This window comes from Cygnus olor, chromosome 18 (assembly GCF_009769625.2).
Source record: "Cygnus olor isolate bCygOlo1 chromosome 18, bCygOlo1.pri.v2, whole genome shotgun sequence".
NCBI classification, from domain to species: domain Eukaryota; kingdom Metazoa; phylum Chordata; class Aves; order Anseriformes; family Anatidae; genus Cygnus; species Cygnus olor.
Window position 1 is genome coordinate 3,582,229 of NC_049186.1, and position 17,007 is coordinate 3,599,235.

At 38.1% G+C, this 17,007-nt stretch overlaps 1 protein-coding gene across 8 annotated transcripts in view; it reads left to right on the forward strand.

Moving 5' to 3' along the window:
* The window catches only part of B3GNTL1 (UDP-GlcNAc:betaGal beta-1,3-N-acetylglucosaminyltransferase like 1), a 124,078-nt gene that overhangs the window by 99,415 nt on the left and 7,656 nt on the right, over positions 1 to 17,007 (forward strand). For all 8 annotated transcript variants that reach the window (XM_040530901.1, XM_040530898.1, XM_040530899.1 and 5 more), the window contains 2 exons: positions 5,019 to 5,154; positions 15,004 to 15,072. In XM_040530901.1, the coding sequence (XP_040386835.1) occupies positions 5,019 to 5,154; positions 15,004 to 15,072 (205 nt within the window). The remainder of the gene's footprint in view (positions 1 to 5,018; positions 5,155 to 15,003; positions 15,073 to 17,007) is intronic.

A 17,007-nucleotide genomic window follows, 5' to 3' on the forward strand; every position in this document is an offset into this window, starting at 1 on the left:
CTTCTAGTTTTTGCTGTTGGCTATGAATATGTAATAACGCAAAATCTGAAAGCTGTGAGAATCATCTCTGAGAAGTGCTTTGTACAACTTCTAGATTGTTTCAGGCATTTTCTTTAATCATCCTTTGCACGTTGCTACAGTTCCCATCTGCTGCACCTGCACTGCCTCTGAAATGATGGGAAAATGGCATTCCCTTACCCCTTGAGGCAGGAATCCCAGTTATCTATTCTGGAAGCATCCAAAAATGTGGCAAACTGGGTGAACCAGAAACCTAAAGGGGATAACTGAAACTCTCTCTTTTGACACCCCATAAGCTACCTTTTGCTTCAACTTGTGAGCTCTACTGTTCAGGCAGCGCAAGTTTTCACAAAGATTAAGTCTGTAGTTGTCGCTGCAATTAAAGCTCAAATACAAATGCCTCAATTCCATATCTGTATGACCATCTGGGCTTGCAGTGTTTTAAAGAATTTCAAGGTTGTAACTCAAGATCGCAAAGCATTTGATATATCCTAACATTTTCATTAAAAGGGCACACAGAATATGGGGATGTGATTTTTATTTTTTTTTGTGAGCATTTTCTGTTTAGGATTATAGTAGACATTCTTCAGTGGTGTGTCTTCATAAGAATGTCTCATAAATGGTGCTAGAAAAATTCACAATTGCTGTATATATTGGCTTCATTTACACAACCCAAAATACTCATGTAAGAAATCCATTTTTTTGCAATTAAATGAAGCTGTCTAACAATATTCTTGTATTCAAATGTAGATCCAGTTTATTTTGAGTTTAATGAGTTTCACATCTTTTTATTTCCGAGTGCATTTCCCTTGGTTGTTTACGCCCCACACTTGCAATAACTCTGTGTACATTCATATATAAGATGGGGTCAGTAAGTCGGCTTCAGGCTGAAATTTATGGGTGCTCACCAACAGCGAGATGTGGACTGCTTGGATTTTACCTCTGTAGGAACATCTGTGGAATAGAGGCACCAATCATATAGAAGGCAAATTCATTGTCTGGAAGCAACCAATTCTGAATGTGCTGGGACATCTCCATGAGAAATAGTAATATTTTCTGTGTGCCTGGATATAGATTGCTGTGGATCTCAGGTTCCCTATTCTGGAGACTTTTTTGGGGAACTCTGCTGTTTCTGCGCTGAAAATTAAAGAGTACAATACAGTTTTCTGTATATTAAACTAAACTGGTATTTAATATATAGGTTGCTTTATAATTATTGATTTTTTAAATTATTTTATTCAGTTGTATATATTCTATTTTGCTTCCAAGATGGTAAAATAGTTGATGTGTGAGTATCACATCAGAGCATGACTTATTTCTGATCTGTGAAATCTTTAAACCCCAAAAATTAGTTTGTCCAGTTTTTGATATTTTAAAAAATACCTTGGTGTATTATGATCATAAATGTTCTTGCTTTTCAGCTGGAATGCGATAGGCTGGTGAGAGTCAATGCACAGAAACATCTGACTGAAGGCTTCTTCCCAGCAACCTTGCAGACCGTAGAGCCTTTGAAAATGCAGTCAATGCAGTCACTAGTCGTCTCTCGGGCAGTAACACCTATTTAATTCAATATTTTAATTGACTTAATTTCATTTATTTTTCCTAGCTTGTAGCCACACAGTGCTTAGTAGGTTGAGTCTTGCTGGGTTCTTCCTGACCTTGCTCTGTTGCTGGTGGCTTTCTGAGCTCTCTATTGCCCTGTCTAGCTTCTCTGCAGTAGCTCTATCTTTAGAAGGTTTGGCCCACAACTGAAAGTTACTTGATAGTGCTTTTTATGCCTTGTAAGGTTGCCTATTTTTTCCTCAACTTTCTTGACTTTGTTAAGCTCAGGAGGGAAAGAAACTTGACTGTCACTCAAGTCAACAGGACAGATTCTGAAGTACCTCTGGAATATAATAGTGCTCTTCTTCTGAAGGCATGTTTCAGTATTAAAACCTTTCCATTTCCATGTAAAGCAATAATCTTACTTTTTAGAAGCTAGCAGAAGCTCTAGGATTTTCAGTAATGTGATCGTGGAAGAATACTTGACCTTCATATTTCTTTCCTTGAATTTTCCTTCTGGGAATATAGTATGCTCTAATGAACATGGAAAAAGGCAAGTGTCAGAGGATGCCAGCAGCAGCTAAAGTTTTGCAGCAGGAATGCAGCTTGTGGTTGCATTAGAAGAGATTTGCAATTAAATCCAATTTTTTTTTTTCTTCCATTAGTGGAAGTGCTGGTGCACAGCCGTAGTCTTCAAAACAGTGCAGAAAATTTATATGGAGTAGCTAATTCTTCTTGGGTTCATCTGTTTGTGTGTGATGTTCTTTCCAAGTTATCACACCACAATCAGTGATGAAGTGCTAAGCAACCATGTAAGGATTTGGCGGTGCTCAAAAATCTCATGCTGAGGTGAAGTGGGCTCTCCGGAGCTAACTCAGAATCCCAGAAAGAGTCCGTATGTCTCAGTGCTACGAGGGTTTGATGTTTTTCAAACCATAACTCAGGGCTGTGCAGGAACGACACAAATGAAAACACAAAATTCCTGTTGTTAAAATATTAGAAAAGTTTGCTAACCAACTTCTGGGAACAAATTAGGCTACCTAGTAACCTCAATAACTTCAAATTTTATACCTCAGACATATGCTTCATAGGAATGATTTGGAACAATAAATTCATATCTATTACAGGCTTTCTGGAATTTGATAATCCATTACAAAAAGGAAAAAAATTGAAAATGTTTCATAAAAGTCAGATGTTACTATAATTTCAGATCATCATACATCTCTAGTGATCATACTAATGCATGCACAGGTTTGTAAGAGAACCAAAATGAGTGTAATGCACACAGGATTAAGGATAATCAGGACTGCAGCAAAGGGAGCAGTCTGATCCACCGGTGAGAATGACTGCAGAGCTGTGCAGCTCCTCTTCCTGACTCTTTGCCCACTTGGACAGTTTAAATCCTTACTAGCAAGGAAATGTGAGTGGAGTTTGGTTTTCCATGTGATGAGGTGCTTGTGGAGACCAGAGATACCCCTGGTCAGGCAGAAAGCTGGGGTTACAGCTTACTGTAGCTGCCCTGTGATAACCTGTGCTGACCTACGAATCAGAAGCCCTATTTAAAGCAGAAGAATGTGGAGAATTTTGATGTGTAAATTCTATACAAACTTAATATTGTTGGAAGACTGTGGGGCTCAAAGTTAAATTGTGAAGAAGGTATATTGGTAGGAAAAATATGTGCATCCCAAGGCAAATAAAACCATAGGCAGCTTTAGGGTCTCACAGGAAAATTGCTAGCATTTTTCTCTTAATGCTTTAATTAATTTCAAAGAAAAACCATTCATAAAAGCATAATCTAGTAGGATTGATTTTTTTAAACAGCGTACATTTTCCACAGGATGCATTACAATTTGTAGAACAACTCTTAACAATTGTTATAAAGTGTACTGTGTTCTGCCTTGATAAAGTAAGTGGAAAAACCTATCTGAAGAAATGTTTTCAGAAGGGACAGGAGATTAAGATGGCTTTCTGAATTTCGTACAAAAGAAATTTTCAACTCAATATGTCTTGTTCAAGAGATGTAGATTAGAGAGATTTATCTGTCAAGCCATAAATTGAGGAAATCAATGTATCTAGAATGCTGTTTATTAAGTATCAGATAAGTTCTTAGTTAATGAATATTTTGTGAACCCTGAACATTAAACAGAAGTTCTTAACAGCAGGTGGCTTTCTTTAAACAATTGTAAATTATGTAGTCTTAAATATTACGTTATATGGTGGGGATAGGTTTTCAAATACATACAGGTTTAAAAGTGATAGGACATGTGCACAAAAGAAAAAAAAATGTTATAGTTGTCAAACTGTCCTAATTCAGTCAGTTGGGATGAAATGCTTCCCTTGAAGTTGTCTTCTCTTGTCGAGAAGGTATCTTGAACCTGTTGAAGATCCCAGCCAGTCTTTTATTTAAGGATGTTACCTGTTCCCTTATTACTGGTTGCAATGCCATGTGGTTCATCAGTTGGCATTAGTCTCACCGTTGTTTACCTCAACCACTTGGCTTAAGTTATATTGTGGAACTTATTACAAATATGAAGATGTAACGGTGTAATTGGACACAGATGTTTGCCAGCTTGCTCTTTTCTAAAGCCTATTTTAAGGCATTTCATGAGGCATAGCACTTTAAAAAAGAAATTAAAAAAAAATCCACTGCTTTTTGATTCTTATAAAGGTGATCTCCAGAAGAAGGCAGAGTCAGTTATTCGTATCATTGCTGAATAATACTTCGGAGATTTCAAAATGAAATCACTCTTATTTGGTCAAGTGTGTGCACACAAGTGTTGAATTGTGTGTTACAGCTGATAGTTTCAGTGCTGTGTGCAACTTTGCAGTTTCGTAATTATTTGTTGTCGTTCCAGTGTTTGCCTGGGCTTTGAAAACTGACTTTTTGGAGACCTGGCCTGAATGCCACAATGTAAATGGACTTTCCTTGCAGTATTGGGATGTATATTTGGGTACTGGAGTACTGACTTTGTGAGATTTGAACTTTGCAGTAACAAAGGAGAATGAATGTATGGGCAGGTGGAACATGAAGAGTTCATCTTGGGTTTAGGAGATGTCTTGCCCTGTATGCACTACTGCAGGTTATAGAGCAGTTCATGCGGTGACGGGTTATGGGCAACACTGTATTGGTGGGCAGTCGAAATTGTCAGTGTTAAATTTGATTACCATAGCCACAGTTTTTCATCTTGTAATTTTCTATTAAGATTCTTGAAAATAACAGTGGTTTAGCTATGACTTCAGATCTATCATGATGATTTTTGTTTAAGAACTTGCACAGAATTTCTCTTTTTCTGACAACAGTTAGACATTTCCCTGGGAAAGTGCTAGTATAATGTTTTTGGTATGATTTTTGTATCGTGTGAATCGTTTTGGTCAGGTTTATGTGTGTATGGGTATGTATGTATGTATACGATAAAAGTTTTAAAGGGTCTAACCCAACCCTTTTTCTAATTCTTTAGGGAAACCATCTGGAATCACCGAGTCAGGTTTCTTGAAGACAGAGTCCTGAGCTCCTGGACATCTTTCACCATTTGGAATGCTGGCAAGCAAGGCAAGAAGCTCTACAGGAGCTTGTCACCAGCTACTCGGAAAAAGGTAAGCCATTAAGGGTAGGTAAAATCTGTACAAAATTGTTTTCTTCTCCCTCATATGCCTCCTTGCTTCTTCCAACATAATGTAGCAACATTGTCATAGAATATTACAAATCCAAAGTACTAGATGATGATAAATATAAATTGGAAAAAAAACACCACACACAATATTCTTAACATATTTCTTCTTTTAAAATGCTGTATTACATTATCCAGAGTGGATGGTGTCTATGTAGTGCAGCATAAGCGCTCTTGTTCCTGCTTACTGGTGACTAAGTGCAGTAATAGCTTAGACACACTATAGCACTGCTTATGGCTGCTGTTGTGTAATTAACCATTGCAGTAGCCAAGTACCCCAGGTGAATTGAGTAACTATTTATTTGGATGGTATAATACTAGACTACTTTGTCTAGGATTATTCATACATGTATTATATTGGCCCGGTTCCTGAGTGGATACTGCATAGGTCCCTGTCAGATGCTGAGCAATCTGGTTTGTATTATGATGAGAATTAGACTTCAACTCACTTTTGAAAAGCTTGATTGTTTAAAAATAGGGGAGGGGTATGGGGGAAACAGGCGAGTAGACTGTTGTACATGAGTAATCCAGTTTACAATCAATTGAAAACATGGAGGTCACCTAGAGTTGGTGATGGGGGTTATTTCTCAGGAGAGGTTTGTCTGAGAGTTTAAATACCTTAATTTTTATAGCATTTTCTTTTGTGCAATAGCTTTTTTGTTAGATAAAGGCATTAGGGCTGATGTCAAATGGCTGTTTCTTATAAAGAGCCACAGAACATTGATTTTATTACCAAATGTGTTTTCCTTTCTTAAAAATATGGATGGGAGGACAGAATGACAAATATATATATAAAAACTTGATTTATATGCTTGCAGACAGACCACACACATGTAAAAGGAAAATAGAGGAAATTTGTATACCCATAGTTGAAATTACTGAATAAAAATGGGAAACACTTGCACAGGAAACATACAACACAGGAATTGAACGTGAATTTCCAGCTTGATATTCCAGTGCCATCCTTTTCTCATTGCCATCATGTGGGAGTGGGTGAACTGTACTTAAGTTCTTTTCAGTACCTAAAGGGGGCTTATAAAAAAGATGGAGAGCAACTCTTTGCTCAGTCAGGTAATGACAGGATGAGGGGGAAGGTTTTAAACTAAGAGAAGGGAGGTTTAGATGAGAGGTTAGGAGGAAATTCTCCACTCAGAGGGTGGTGAGGCACTGGAGCTGGTTGGCCAGAGAAGCCATGGATGCCCCATCCCCGGAGGTGTTCAGGACCAGGTTAGATGAGGCCCTGAGCAACCTGAACTAGTGGGTGGCGTCCATGCCCACAGCAGGGGATTGGAACTGGGTGATCTTTAAGGTCCCTTCCAACCTGAGCTGTTTTATGACGAACTGTAGGAAGTAAGATGAAATGCTATGTGTCTACAATCAGTTACTTTATTCAAAGAGAACAGAACTGCCCATTAAATGTTTTGAGTTATCTTGGTCATGCAGTGCAATGTGTACATGACAGGGGGTGGTGGTGGTGTGTTTATCAAAACATTCTATTTTGCTATTAGCTTGCAGAGCACTTTGTGAACTCTTCTGATTTACTAACAACCGTTGCACTTTTCTGTCTATTAAATTATAAGAATTAGGAAATAAATTCTATGGGAAGAGATGGTAGCCTATCTGCTAATGCTGTGCAAGTAGTGATTTATGAGATGTTAAGGAGAAAACAGACTAGATTGTTTTAGATTGTTTTTTAGCAGTGTCTCACTGTCTTACGTATTGTTTTTTGTGCCAAGCCAAAACAGAGATTGGCATTAAGATAGAACAACTCTCTAGCTTTGGGTTACTTTTGCCACCTACTTTAGTAGATGACTCATTTAGGATCTCACATCCTGTTCAGCAAACACAATGATAATTTGAAGATAGAGAGATGATTAAAAGGGCAAGAGAAAAATAATTTTTTTTTTGTGCTGTTTAGCTGCTGAAGAACCAAACTTACCTCTCCTTCAGTGAGGAACAACCGTAATTCCTCAGTTTGCTAGAACTGACAGTGTGGTTCTAATTAAATGAATTTGACATTCTTTCCAGCTGACCTTTAGATAACGTTTGCTTTGGCAATGTTGCAGGCCATGATACTATTTTGCTTCTGTCAAGGTTATAATTACACATATTCCAGAATGCTTTAGTTTGATATCGTAATATTGCATTGAACATTAACTCATTAATTACTGGATATTACACCAGATACGTTTAGCAAGCTTACATGCCAGTTGCAGTTACACATGCCAAATATGACTCATTTTGTCAGTGTGCTGCAAAAAACTGCTGCTTAAACGTAGTCATGGCCTGACCCTTAACTTGTATGGAGTAATTAAACTCTATACAGTAAGTCTGGCACATTATCTGAAGTATTCAAAGGTTTTCTTGACAACCAACAAAGATAAATAGCTTCAGAAAGTGACTCAAATCATCGTAAAAGAGATTAGGGTTCTATCCTTTGGATAGCTAACTTCTGATGAAATGAGTATTGTCTGCAGCGATGAAAACACTTTTAATTTGTTTTATGTTAGTGTTCAGGCTTGTTATAATTATAATATTGCCATTGTAACTTCCTAACTTTTCTGAAAGCGAAATCCCAAGCCTATACACCTCAGACAGAAATAAAGATTAAATGATACCCTGAGGTTTCATAGTAAGTCACTGGCAGAAGACTGTATAAAGACATTCCAACATCTCACTTCTCCAAATGCTACTCAAAGGATTATGCTGCTGCAGTTTCAGGAGATAAGTTCATAAATTTGCAGCAGGTAATTCATTCATAGAAGTTTTTATTTTAAATTAGTAACGGTAGAAAGAGGTTAGTTAAACTCCATGTTATACTTTTTCTCAAAAATCCTTCAGGTGTTTTGGGACTAATCCTCAACTCTTGCCAAGGACTCTAAAATCCTGTATGAGTAAAGCTGGTAAATAGTTGTTGCTTCATCCTTTCCAGTCCTAAAAAAAACAATGACATGCTTTTCCTGTCTCAACCATTAAAGAGTTAAATCTTTAAAGATTTAAAAACAAGAGTTAACCTTTCAGATACTCTGCTAATTATGAGAATAATAGAGTTTCAAAACCTAGCTAGCAGGTTGAGGGAGGTGATTTTCCCCCTCTACTCCACTCTTGTGAGACCCCACCTGGAGCCCTGCATTCAGCTCTGGGGCCCCAAGGCATTCACCAGGGCCAGAGGAAGGCCATGAGGATGCTCAATGGGCTGGAGCACCTCTCCTGTGAAGAAAAGCTGAGAAAGCTGGGGTTATTTAGCCTAGAGAAAAGAAGGTTCTAGGGAGACCTTATAGTAGCTAGTACCTAAAGGGGGCTACAGGAAAGCTGGGGAGGGACTCTTTGTCAGGAGTGTAGTGACATGACAAGGTGTCCTATTTCATTTCAGTTGGTTTTATACTTTAAGCCAGTTTAGACTCTTGAAAATTTCACTTTTGCTCTGTTTCACTGTTACTACATCCTTTTACTGAGATTCAGAATCTCATTAGAAGATCACAAGACTGATTTCAGTGGGAATGTGGAATTGCAGTAGGATTTTTTCTATATTGTCAGTAAGTACCTATATAAAGTGTGGGACACATATTCCTAAAAAATAAAACAAAGAGAACATACATTTCTAGTATTTTTACATTCCCATAAACAAAGCAATTATATTTCTTATTCTGACTGGGTTTTTGTGGGCTGTTTGAAAAGTATGAACATGTTGCATGCTGGACAACATTGTTTCTAAGAAAACAAAATTTTGGTAATTCTGGGAAGCAGCAGTCTTTGTTTGTTCATACTCACTAACAACTTATTACTTCAGTCTGTTTGGAAAACAGTCTGAATTTGAATTATGACTACGTTAGAAGAGAAAAGGACACCTAAGTTGTATTCTGTCTCTTCCCTTACACATCTGTATGGTGAATAGTAAAATAATGCTTTGTCTCCAAAGAGTTCAGGCAAATATTCAACGCTCAGTATTTTTGCTAAACAGTAAAACAGGGAAAAAAATTACTCAACTACTAGCATTTTTTTATGAATTAATTACCAGGATCTCAGTATTCTTAGGGAAATTCTGTTTCCTGGCTGTCCCCTTCTTGATTCACACAGTTGACAGTGGTTCAGTATTAGCATTTCTGCAAGACTGAAGTCAAACAGACCTTTTTTTGTTTAAAACACATCCGTCTTGTCTATAATTTGCAGCTGAAGATGGAAACCAAATGTTTTTGGGATGCTACATATGCCTGGAGGGTTTCTGAGCTGTCTTGTCTGCTCTTTTATTCTCCATCAAACTTTAGCTAAAAGGAGAACTTCAGCATTAACATTTTGTGTCATTTCCGATAGCTGAAAATAGTGCTCAAGTAGCTAACAGAAAAGGAGGGGAAAAGGGCAAAATAAGCATCAGCTAATTAGTGGCATGGAAACAGTACTGGTACACATCCAGTCCATGAAGTTTCTCTATGACAACCCTATGTGCCACTGGCAAGCTTGAAAGCTTCGAGAAGGTGTTTTGTTCGCCCTTTTTCCTAGCTCATTAACCATTTAAAACCATCTGTATTGTTGCATGTTAGTTTCTCTTTACCTTTTTCTAGTTTATCCAGAGCAACATCACTAAGCCATGTACTTGATGCTAACCCACAAAACAAGAAATGTTTAAGTTTGGTGACATTTTGACTGAAGAATATGAATGGCAGTATGAGAGACTGAAGTGGGGACATGCAAAAGCAAAGAAACGAATGGGAAGAATATCACACTCACCTTTACTGTGGAGCAAAAAATAGATTGACAGTGTAAAAGCCAGTTAAGAGAGCACTCAGAAGAAAAGGGGAGAAATGAAATTTAAAAGTTTCAGTTTAGTCTAGGTATAAGGCATCCTAAAGTGCAGCCTCGATTGTCATTTTGGACCACAGGTAATTCCTCATGCTGAAATACGATAGGGAAATCTCTCTGCTGCTTCCGTGCTAGAAGGTGCATTTTTTGGACTTTCTCTTTTGTCAGTATGGATTGTGAGGCATGCATACCTGAAAACCTACTGGTATTACTCAGTTATCTGTCCTGGAGAAATTAGAGACATGCAAGTAGTTCCCACGCTTATGTCTAAAGGCAGTTGTATGTTGTCTGTAGTAAGGGAAATTTTGTACATACAATACTTGGAGGCTAATTTTGCATGTTGGAGTCCGGCATGAATATTCTCTTCAGTAACTTTGGTAGGTACATGTGTAAAGACAGAAGATAATACTATCTTTGATGGCGTAGTGTTTTTAAATGGAATCATGAAATGCATGCTTGTAATTTAGAGAGATGCACAGCTTCAGTGCGTATCAGCCCCCGATACTGAAAATCATTCAGACTGTGTCTGAGAGCTGCTTGCTAGCTTTGTGGTTCCCCTTGTGGCATACTGAGGATGTTCCAGGCTCTGCGTGTCCCTTATCCTGTTTGTCATTAGTTGTATCTATTTAAACTTACATTATAATGCCTTCCAGTACTTTGTTTTGACATGAATGGCCAAAATTGATTTAACTGTTACAGAAATGTATATTAATGCACTTCCGAGGCTTTACACAAGTATGAATGAAAGAATTATAAATAGTAGAATTGGGAGGGTCATTATAAGTTTAAAATGCATGAAAGACTGCGTGAGCAGTAGGAGACATGAAGAGAATGCTGTAGGGAAGATCTGCTCATATAAGATTTGCTAGAGAGCTTTCAGACTGTCTTCTTTAAAGATAAATTTTATGAGACCATCTGATGCAATCAGGAAGAAGATACTATGTGCAAATGACCATGTATCAAGAGAGTTGTCCAGTTTTTCTAACATGGTCTACTAAGATGCTCACTCTCCCTTGTAGAACTTGCCTCTCATACCCTTCCACCTACAGCTGTGACACATCTTCAGAATTTGCTGTGATTAGGTTTTCTTGCTCTCTGTAAATGATCAGTATAGACTTAAAGGCGTATCACAGGTAAAAATAAGATGAGGGAGTAAAATCCTATGAAGATCTTTACCATAACAGGACATTATTAGACTGATTAAAATCTTACAGTTTTTGCATTAGAAAATCTGAATGCAATGGGAATTTTAAGGAAACATTCCTTCAGTAGACAACAGGGCAGTAAACAAACCAAGTGTGAAACAATTAAATCTTGTATGATAGTAACACAGTTCAAACAGCTAGCTAATTACAGACGCACTCTAAGCCCACTCTTAGTGACTTATTAGGTTGTGCATTTGGAGTAGGGTTAATCTCCTGCCCACTAATCTCCCTTTACCACAGGGAGGTCTGATAGTCCAAGCCTGCGTGTCCCTGCACACAGCTGCTGTGTTTATTAAAAAGAACCAGCCAGAGACGGGCTTTTATCTTCCTCAACTGTGTCTTCCCCTGGCAGGGATTTGAGTAAATATCTTATCTTTTGGGCCATATAAACTTTCTCTTATGAGGGAGAAAACTATTTCTTCTTTTCCCTTACTCCATTATGTAGCTTGTGTGTAACATAGATAGCGCCGTCTTCCAGTTTTCAACTGAGAGAAATAATAGGCTTTTTTGTTGTTGTTGTATTGGAATTGTACAGATTGTCATTAAAGTGATGTTTAAAGCAAAAGTATGTAAACATATGAATATTTCCTTAAAACTGAAGTGTGATCTGAGGATTCGGCAAGTTTCAGTGGTGTCACATTGTCAGCTGCATTGCAAAAGAGCTGTTTTGCTAGGAGGAGGAAAAAGAAAACAGCTTGAGACTGCTTTATAGCTTTCTAATTCATAGTTTCCTCCCTAGGAGACAGTAGCTCATGTATGGATAGATGGTCTTCATAAAAGATGCAAGATAGGAGCCCATTAATGCTAGAAAATAAATACGCAACTCTGGGCTAAGCCTAATAATTCAACGTAAATAGCTCATATAAGCCTGATGCCTTGAGTTTTCCATATTGAATAAACAACTATGTGCAAGTCCTGTATTTATCTCCAGACATAGATTTTCTTTAATTGGAAAATAAATAGTGTGTGGCAGAAAAACAGTCATCTAGCATTTTGGCCACCCACGTGGTGTAGTCTGGCAGAAAAATTGCCCATTCAAGTCAGACCTGTTTTTATAGTTCTGTAGATATCAGATTTAAGCTGGCTGAATCCATTGAAAATTATATGCGGGGATATCTTAGTAGTAACTCCAAAAAAGGTTTGAGTCAGTTCTGTCTTCCAAGGGATGTTTGTCACAGACTTACCTGTCTGAGCCTTTTTTCCACTCGGTTGCTGTCAGCAGGAGTTTCGTGTGGTGGATCGTGTGGGGCTGGGTGCTCAGCATGCCAAGACAGAGTGCGTAATTTTCTACACATAATAGTATGAGTGATGGCACAGTATGAGATTAATACTGCAGTTAATATCTGTTTTTGGTTATCTAGCACCATTCATGCTAAGAAGAAATCTGCCTACCAATGAAGGTTTCATGTTAAGTGTATAATAACATCCTGAAGGTGTGGAGTGCAATACTTCCCAGCACAGATCTTAGAGCTGAATTCTCAGTTACTGACATTAAAGTGTAGGTAGCATTTCACTTTACCTTATATCAAAAGTTGTTTTCCTTTTTTAAATGATCTATAGGAGTATAAGCAGCTGAAAATACAGGCTCAGTTATTGGAAGATTATCATCAGACAGTATTTATACCCCAAACTTTGCTCAGTTGTCACTGAAAACACATCCTTTTAGAACTGCTAAATTTTGTTTAGAATTATTACAGCTTCTAGGACAGTAAGACATTACTGGTGGAACTGAGTTTGGCACAGTACTAGAGGATTGTCAAGGTGGTTAACGGACTGAGAGGTGTAACTAACAAAACAGCTAAGTAACACTCTTTATACCAGGTTTTCCGCCTGCTGGCCTTCATATACCTAAGTATCTATATACATGTAGATGTGTGTGTATGTGTATATATAAAAAAGACATGAAGATGAAATGTTGGAATGTAGTTTATTATGCTCAGTTCTTGCTCATCAACAGTCCATACCATCTGATTTTTCAACTACAATAAACTATAATGGTGGTCAGGGAAAACAGAATGAGGAATGTGGAGTGTATTAATTGGCCCAAGCACAGGGGAAAAAAAAAAGAAAACATAAGAAAGATCTCAGTTCTTTGTCTTTGTGCATGAAGGAGTTGTTTGTGATTATTACTGCCTAACCTAGCCTGCATCAGTCAGAGACCTTGTACAATGTCTCTGAACTTCTGGTCCTTCCCTGAATTCCCTTTTGTTTCTTCATTTACTCATACAGCCCCAAAGTGAAAATTTAATATTTCCTTAATGTTCCCTTCTTTATTTCTTGTGGTGCCTGTTTTCAAGCAGTGTACTTTCCAAGTATGAGTGTCTACCTCTAAGGGAGTATTCCCTGGTAGTTCCAGGGACTGTTCTTGCCCACTCTCCGCTCTCTAGTTTGTTAGCTCTGTTTTCCACACTGAAGACACGTGGAACCCAGTTTTGTTCCTCTTCAGCTTTGCCACTGGGCTGTACAGATGGTTCTGTCTGTTGGGAGTGAAATACCAATGACAAATGCACAAGTTCAGCATTGTGACACTAATGCTCTTGTGTCAGTGTTCCCCTCTGCTCAAACAGAATGAAGTCACTTTAGGTAAACAAAAATTATCTTAATCAAAGGAGGAAAATGGGAGAGAGATGTACGTAGATAATGAAAGCAAGCCAGCCTTTTGTAGCTTTCTCTAATTTAATAAATTAATAAACAGCTGTTGGGCTTTTCAAATTTTCTCAACATTAAGTGTTGTTAATCAATTTTAATGCAGCAATTAAAAAGATAGGAAAACTGCACTCCAGCTATCTCCAGAATAATTGATTTCTGCAAGACCTTAAATACCTTAACTGTTCTGCTTCAGTGTAAAAGTTCTGCGTAGACAATAGAAATAGATCCAATGTTAGCCAGAGGAAAACATTGCTACATTTATTTTAAAAAGTTTTCTGAAATGTTACTAACAACTTAATGGTTCAAAAATGAGGACACTGTGTATTTTGGATTGCAGACATTTACTATGCCTGCGTATTTATGAGGAACGAAAATTAAAAAATCTGAAATATTTGGCAACTAAGGTTATAAATAATGCTTCCATAGCTACAGTAAGAATAACCAAAACACAGCAGCAACTATATTAATTATTTAAGCAGGAAATTTGCCAAAATTTTCAGTTGAAAAATGCAAACTCCCAAACCACGCGCACGATTGAGGATGTTGACAATGATCTAAGTGTATCTGTGTGAAGTACCCATTCGCATTTAAAGAATTCTGCTGTTCCAGAGGTAAAATAGGAATTCCCAGACTTGGTGTGTTATGACCTAGAACGGAGGCTGGTATCACCAGAGGATCTGTAGCAATAGCGCAGCACTGCTGTGCAGGAGGCATCCCTTGGAAGTTACGTGCTGGGACTGGACAGAAAGAGGAACGTTTGTTTTATCTAATCTTAGGAGTGAGGAGAACAGTCTATGTTTGTTTGTATTTACTCAGCATGTCACTGAGGATGAAGTAAATGATCTCATAGATATTTTCTCTTACACAATAACTTACGCCACCTGTTTTCATGTTCACAAAACCATAACATGCTTGTAGCCAACTGCAGACACTGCCTATCTCATTAAAATATACACAGAAAGGACTTAATATATTTTTATGCTCCGTAGCAGGACCATGGTGCATTGCTCTGTTCGTGGTGTTTATTCACATGCCCTTAGCAATACTTGGATGCGCTACAGGCGAAATAACTGCTGGCAGCAAAGAAAGAATGGTATTAAAGTGTTCTGCTTCTCTTTTGCCAGGTAACTGCATTTTGTGATGTTGATGAAAAGAAAATAACAAGAGGATTCTATACTTTTGAAGAATCTGAGGTTAGTTACAAGTACTTTTGCATTCATTACTGTGATCTGAAATCGTTCTGGGAAATGTGATGAAAGAATATATCACAAATTTTAAATATTATAATAACTCATTTTGGTAAGGAGGACATGACTAGAGATTAGAGGTGAGGAGGCTTTGACTGTCTAGGAGACTAGATAGCTGGGGATTAATACTGGAGTGCGAGCTGTGGAGCCAGAGTCCCTGCCTGTGTTAGTCACAGGAATAATACCACCGCCTCATCTGGCAGGGGGACAGAAGAACTCTCACTGAGTACTGTTGTTTCAGATAAGATATTAAACCAGCATGAAGTGTGATTATTCAGGAATATGTTTTATACAGATGCCTCTAGACCCCACAGGAAAGAACAAGTAGGCATGGGTTAGAGGAGTTACTGAAGCAAACTTCTTATCCTATTGAAGACAAAAATAGAAGGAAGAAATACCATTTCACAGATCTCCATGTTCTACTGTTAAAAAATTATGTTAATAAAAAGCATTATGGCAGCAAGTCTCTTCAAAAGAGGTCAGCTTTCAGGTCTAAGCAGACAGGCAGGAGTACCTCATGTTAACTGAAGTCAGCTCAGAAGGACACGTGTAAATATACTCTGAAAGTGTTCTGATGATGGGGTAAAGCATGGCCTTCTCTGACAGTTTGTCTTTTAGGTGGGAGTAGAACTTGACTCATGATGGACTAAAGTCTAATGATAACTAAAATAAAGAAAGTTTCAGTGGTTAATTGTAACCTATCTTTATATTGTAGTCATACTGTGCCTGAATAAGACATTAACTGATAGGCTCCTTTGTAGCGTAAAATTGTAGGAAGTGTTTTATTCCGTGGAGAAGGAAGAATGTTATTTAGATAGCAATAAACAAACCATATAGAAGAAGTAAAAACGTTGTCTTGTTGCAGTAGTAATTTCATAGTAGCAATTAGCTCCCAGATCTGGAGTAAAGTTTCACCCAGATTCAGTCCCTAGAAAAGTCGGTGAAAAGACAGTTCTGTTTCACTGGGCATTGGGTCAGGTCCTGGGAGCGCAGTCTTCCGAGAGCGCAATTTGACGTTGTAGCTTAGCCAGTCTGACTGCAGGGGTGGTCTGACTTTGCTCGCTGGCCTCAGCCACACACTCCCACTGCTTTGTTTATACTGGGTCTAGCAATTTTGTGGCTAAAGGATAAGTTGATTCAGTTAGCTGATCTGGCAGAAAAGAAACCCTGAAATAAGAAGTTTTCCAGCAAGTTATCTTGTGAATCAAATTACCCTGAGGTTGCACGATCCTTGTATCTGATGGGAGTAGGCCTGTAGGAAGGGTAGGGGGGAAAGGAGGGGCATCTCCTCAGATGCAGCTTCTGATTAGACTAGAGTAATTGTAAAGTCAAATTCTATACTGGGAAGCTAATGAGTGCTTTCAGCTGCATGAAAGCAATCGAGTTGAGAATTTTGACCGGGAATACTGACTCACTAACTACTGCTGCAGTAATACTGTCAGCATAATTGTTACAGATCCTGTGCTTATGTCTTCCCAACACATAGCCATCCACCCAGATCAGTCATAAAGGAGATTGTACTGCAACCTGCTGTGAATCCTTACAAAATTCTACAGCTTGGATCCGTGGTGAAGACCCGCTTGGGCATAAGCCATTTAACAGCTCCCCCTTAAAGGGAAAGATTCTTCTTTTGTATCTGCTTTTTGCCTTGTGCCTCCTCTGATGCTTCTCTGATGGCACTGTAAGCTCAGTAAGCTGATTCAGCTCATTAAAGGGGCAGAACATTAACCAGCCAAAAATAATATCTATATGTATGTGTATGTAAATGTGTATGTATATATATTTCAATGTGGTAAGCTATTATAAGAGCATAACTTGCAATCAGATCAAAGAGGGAACTGTTTGGGGAAAGGGCTAAAAGATAGATAACCTGTAAGAGAG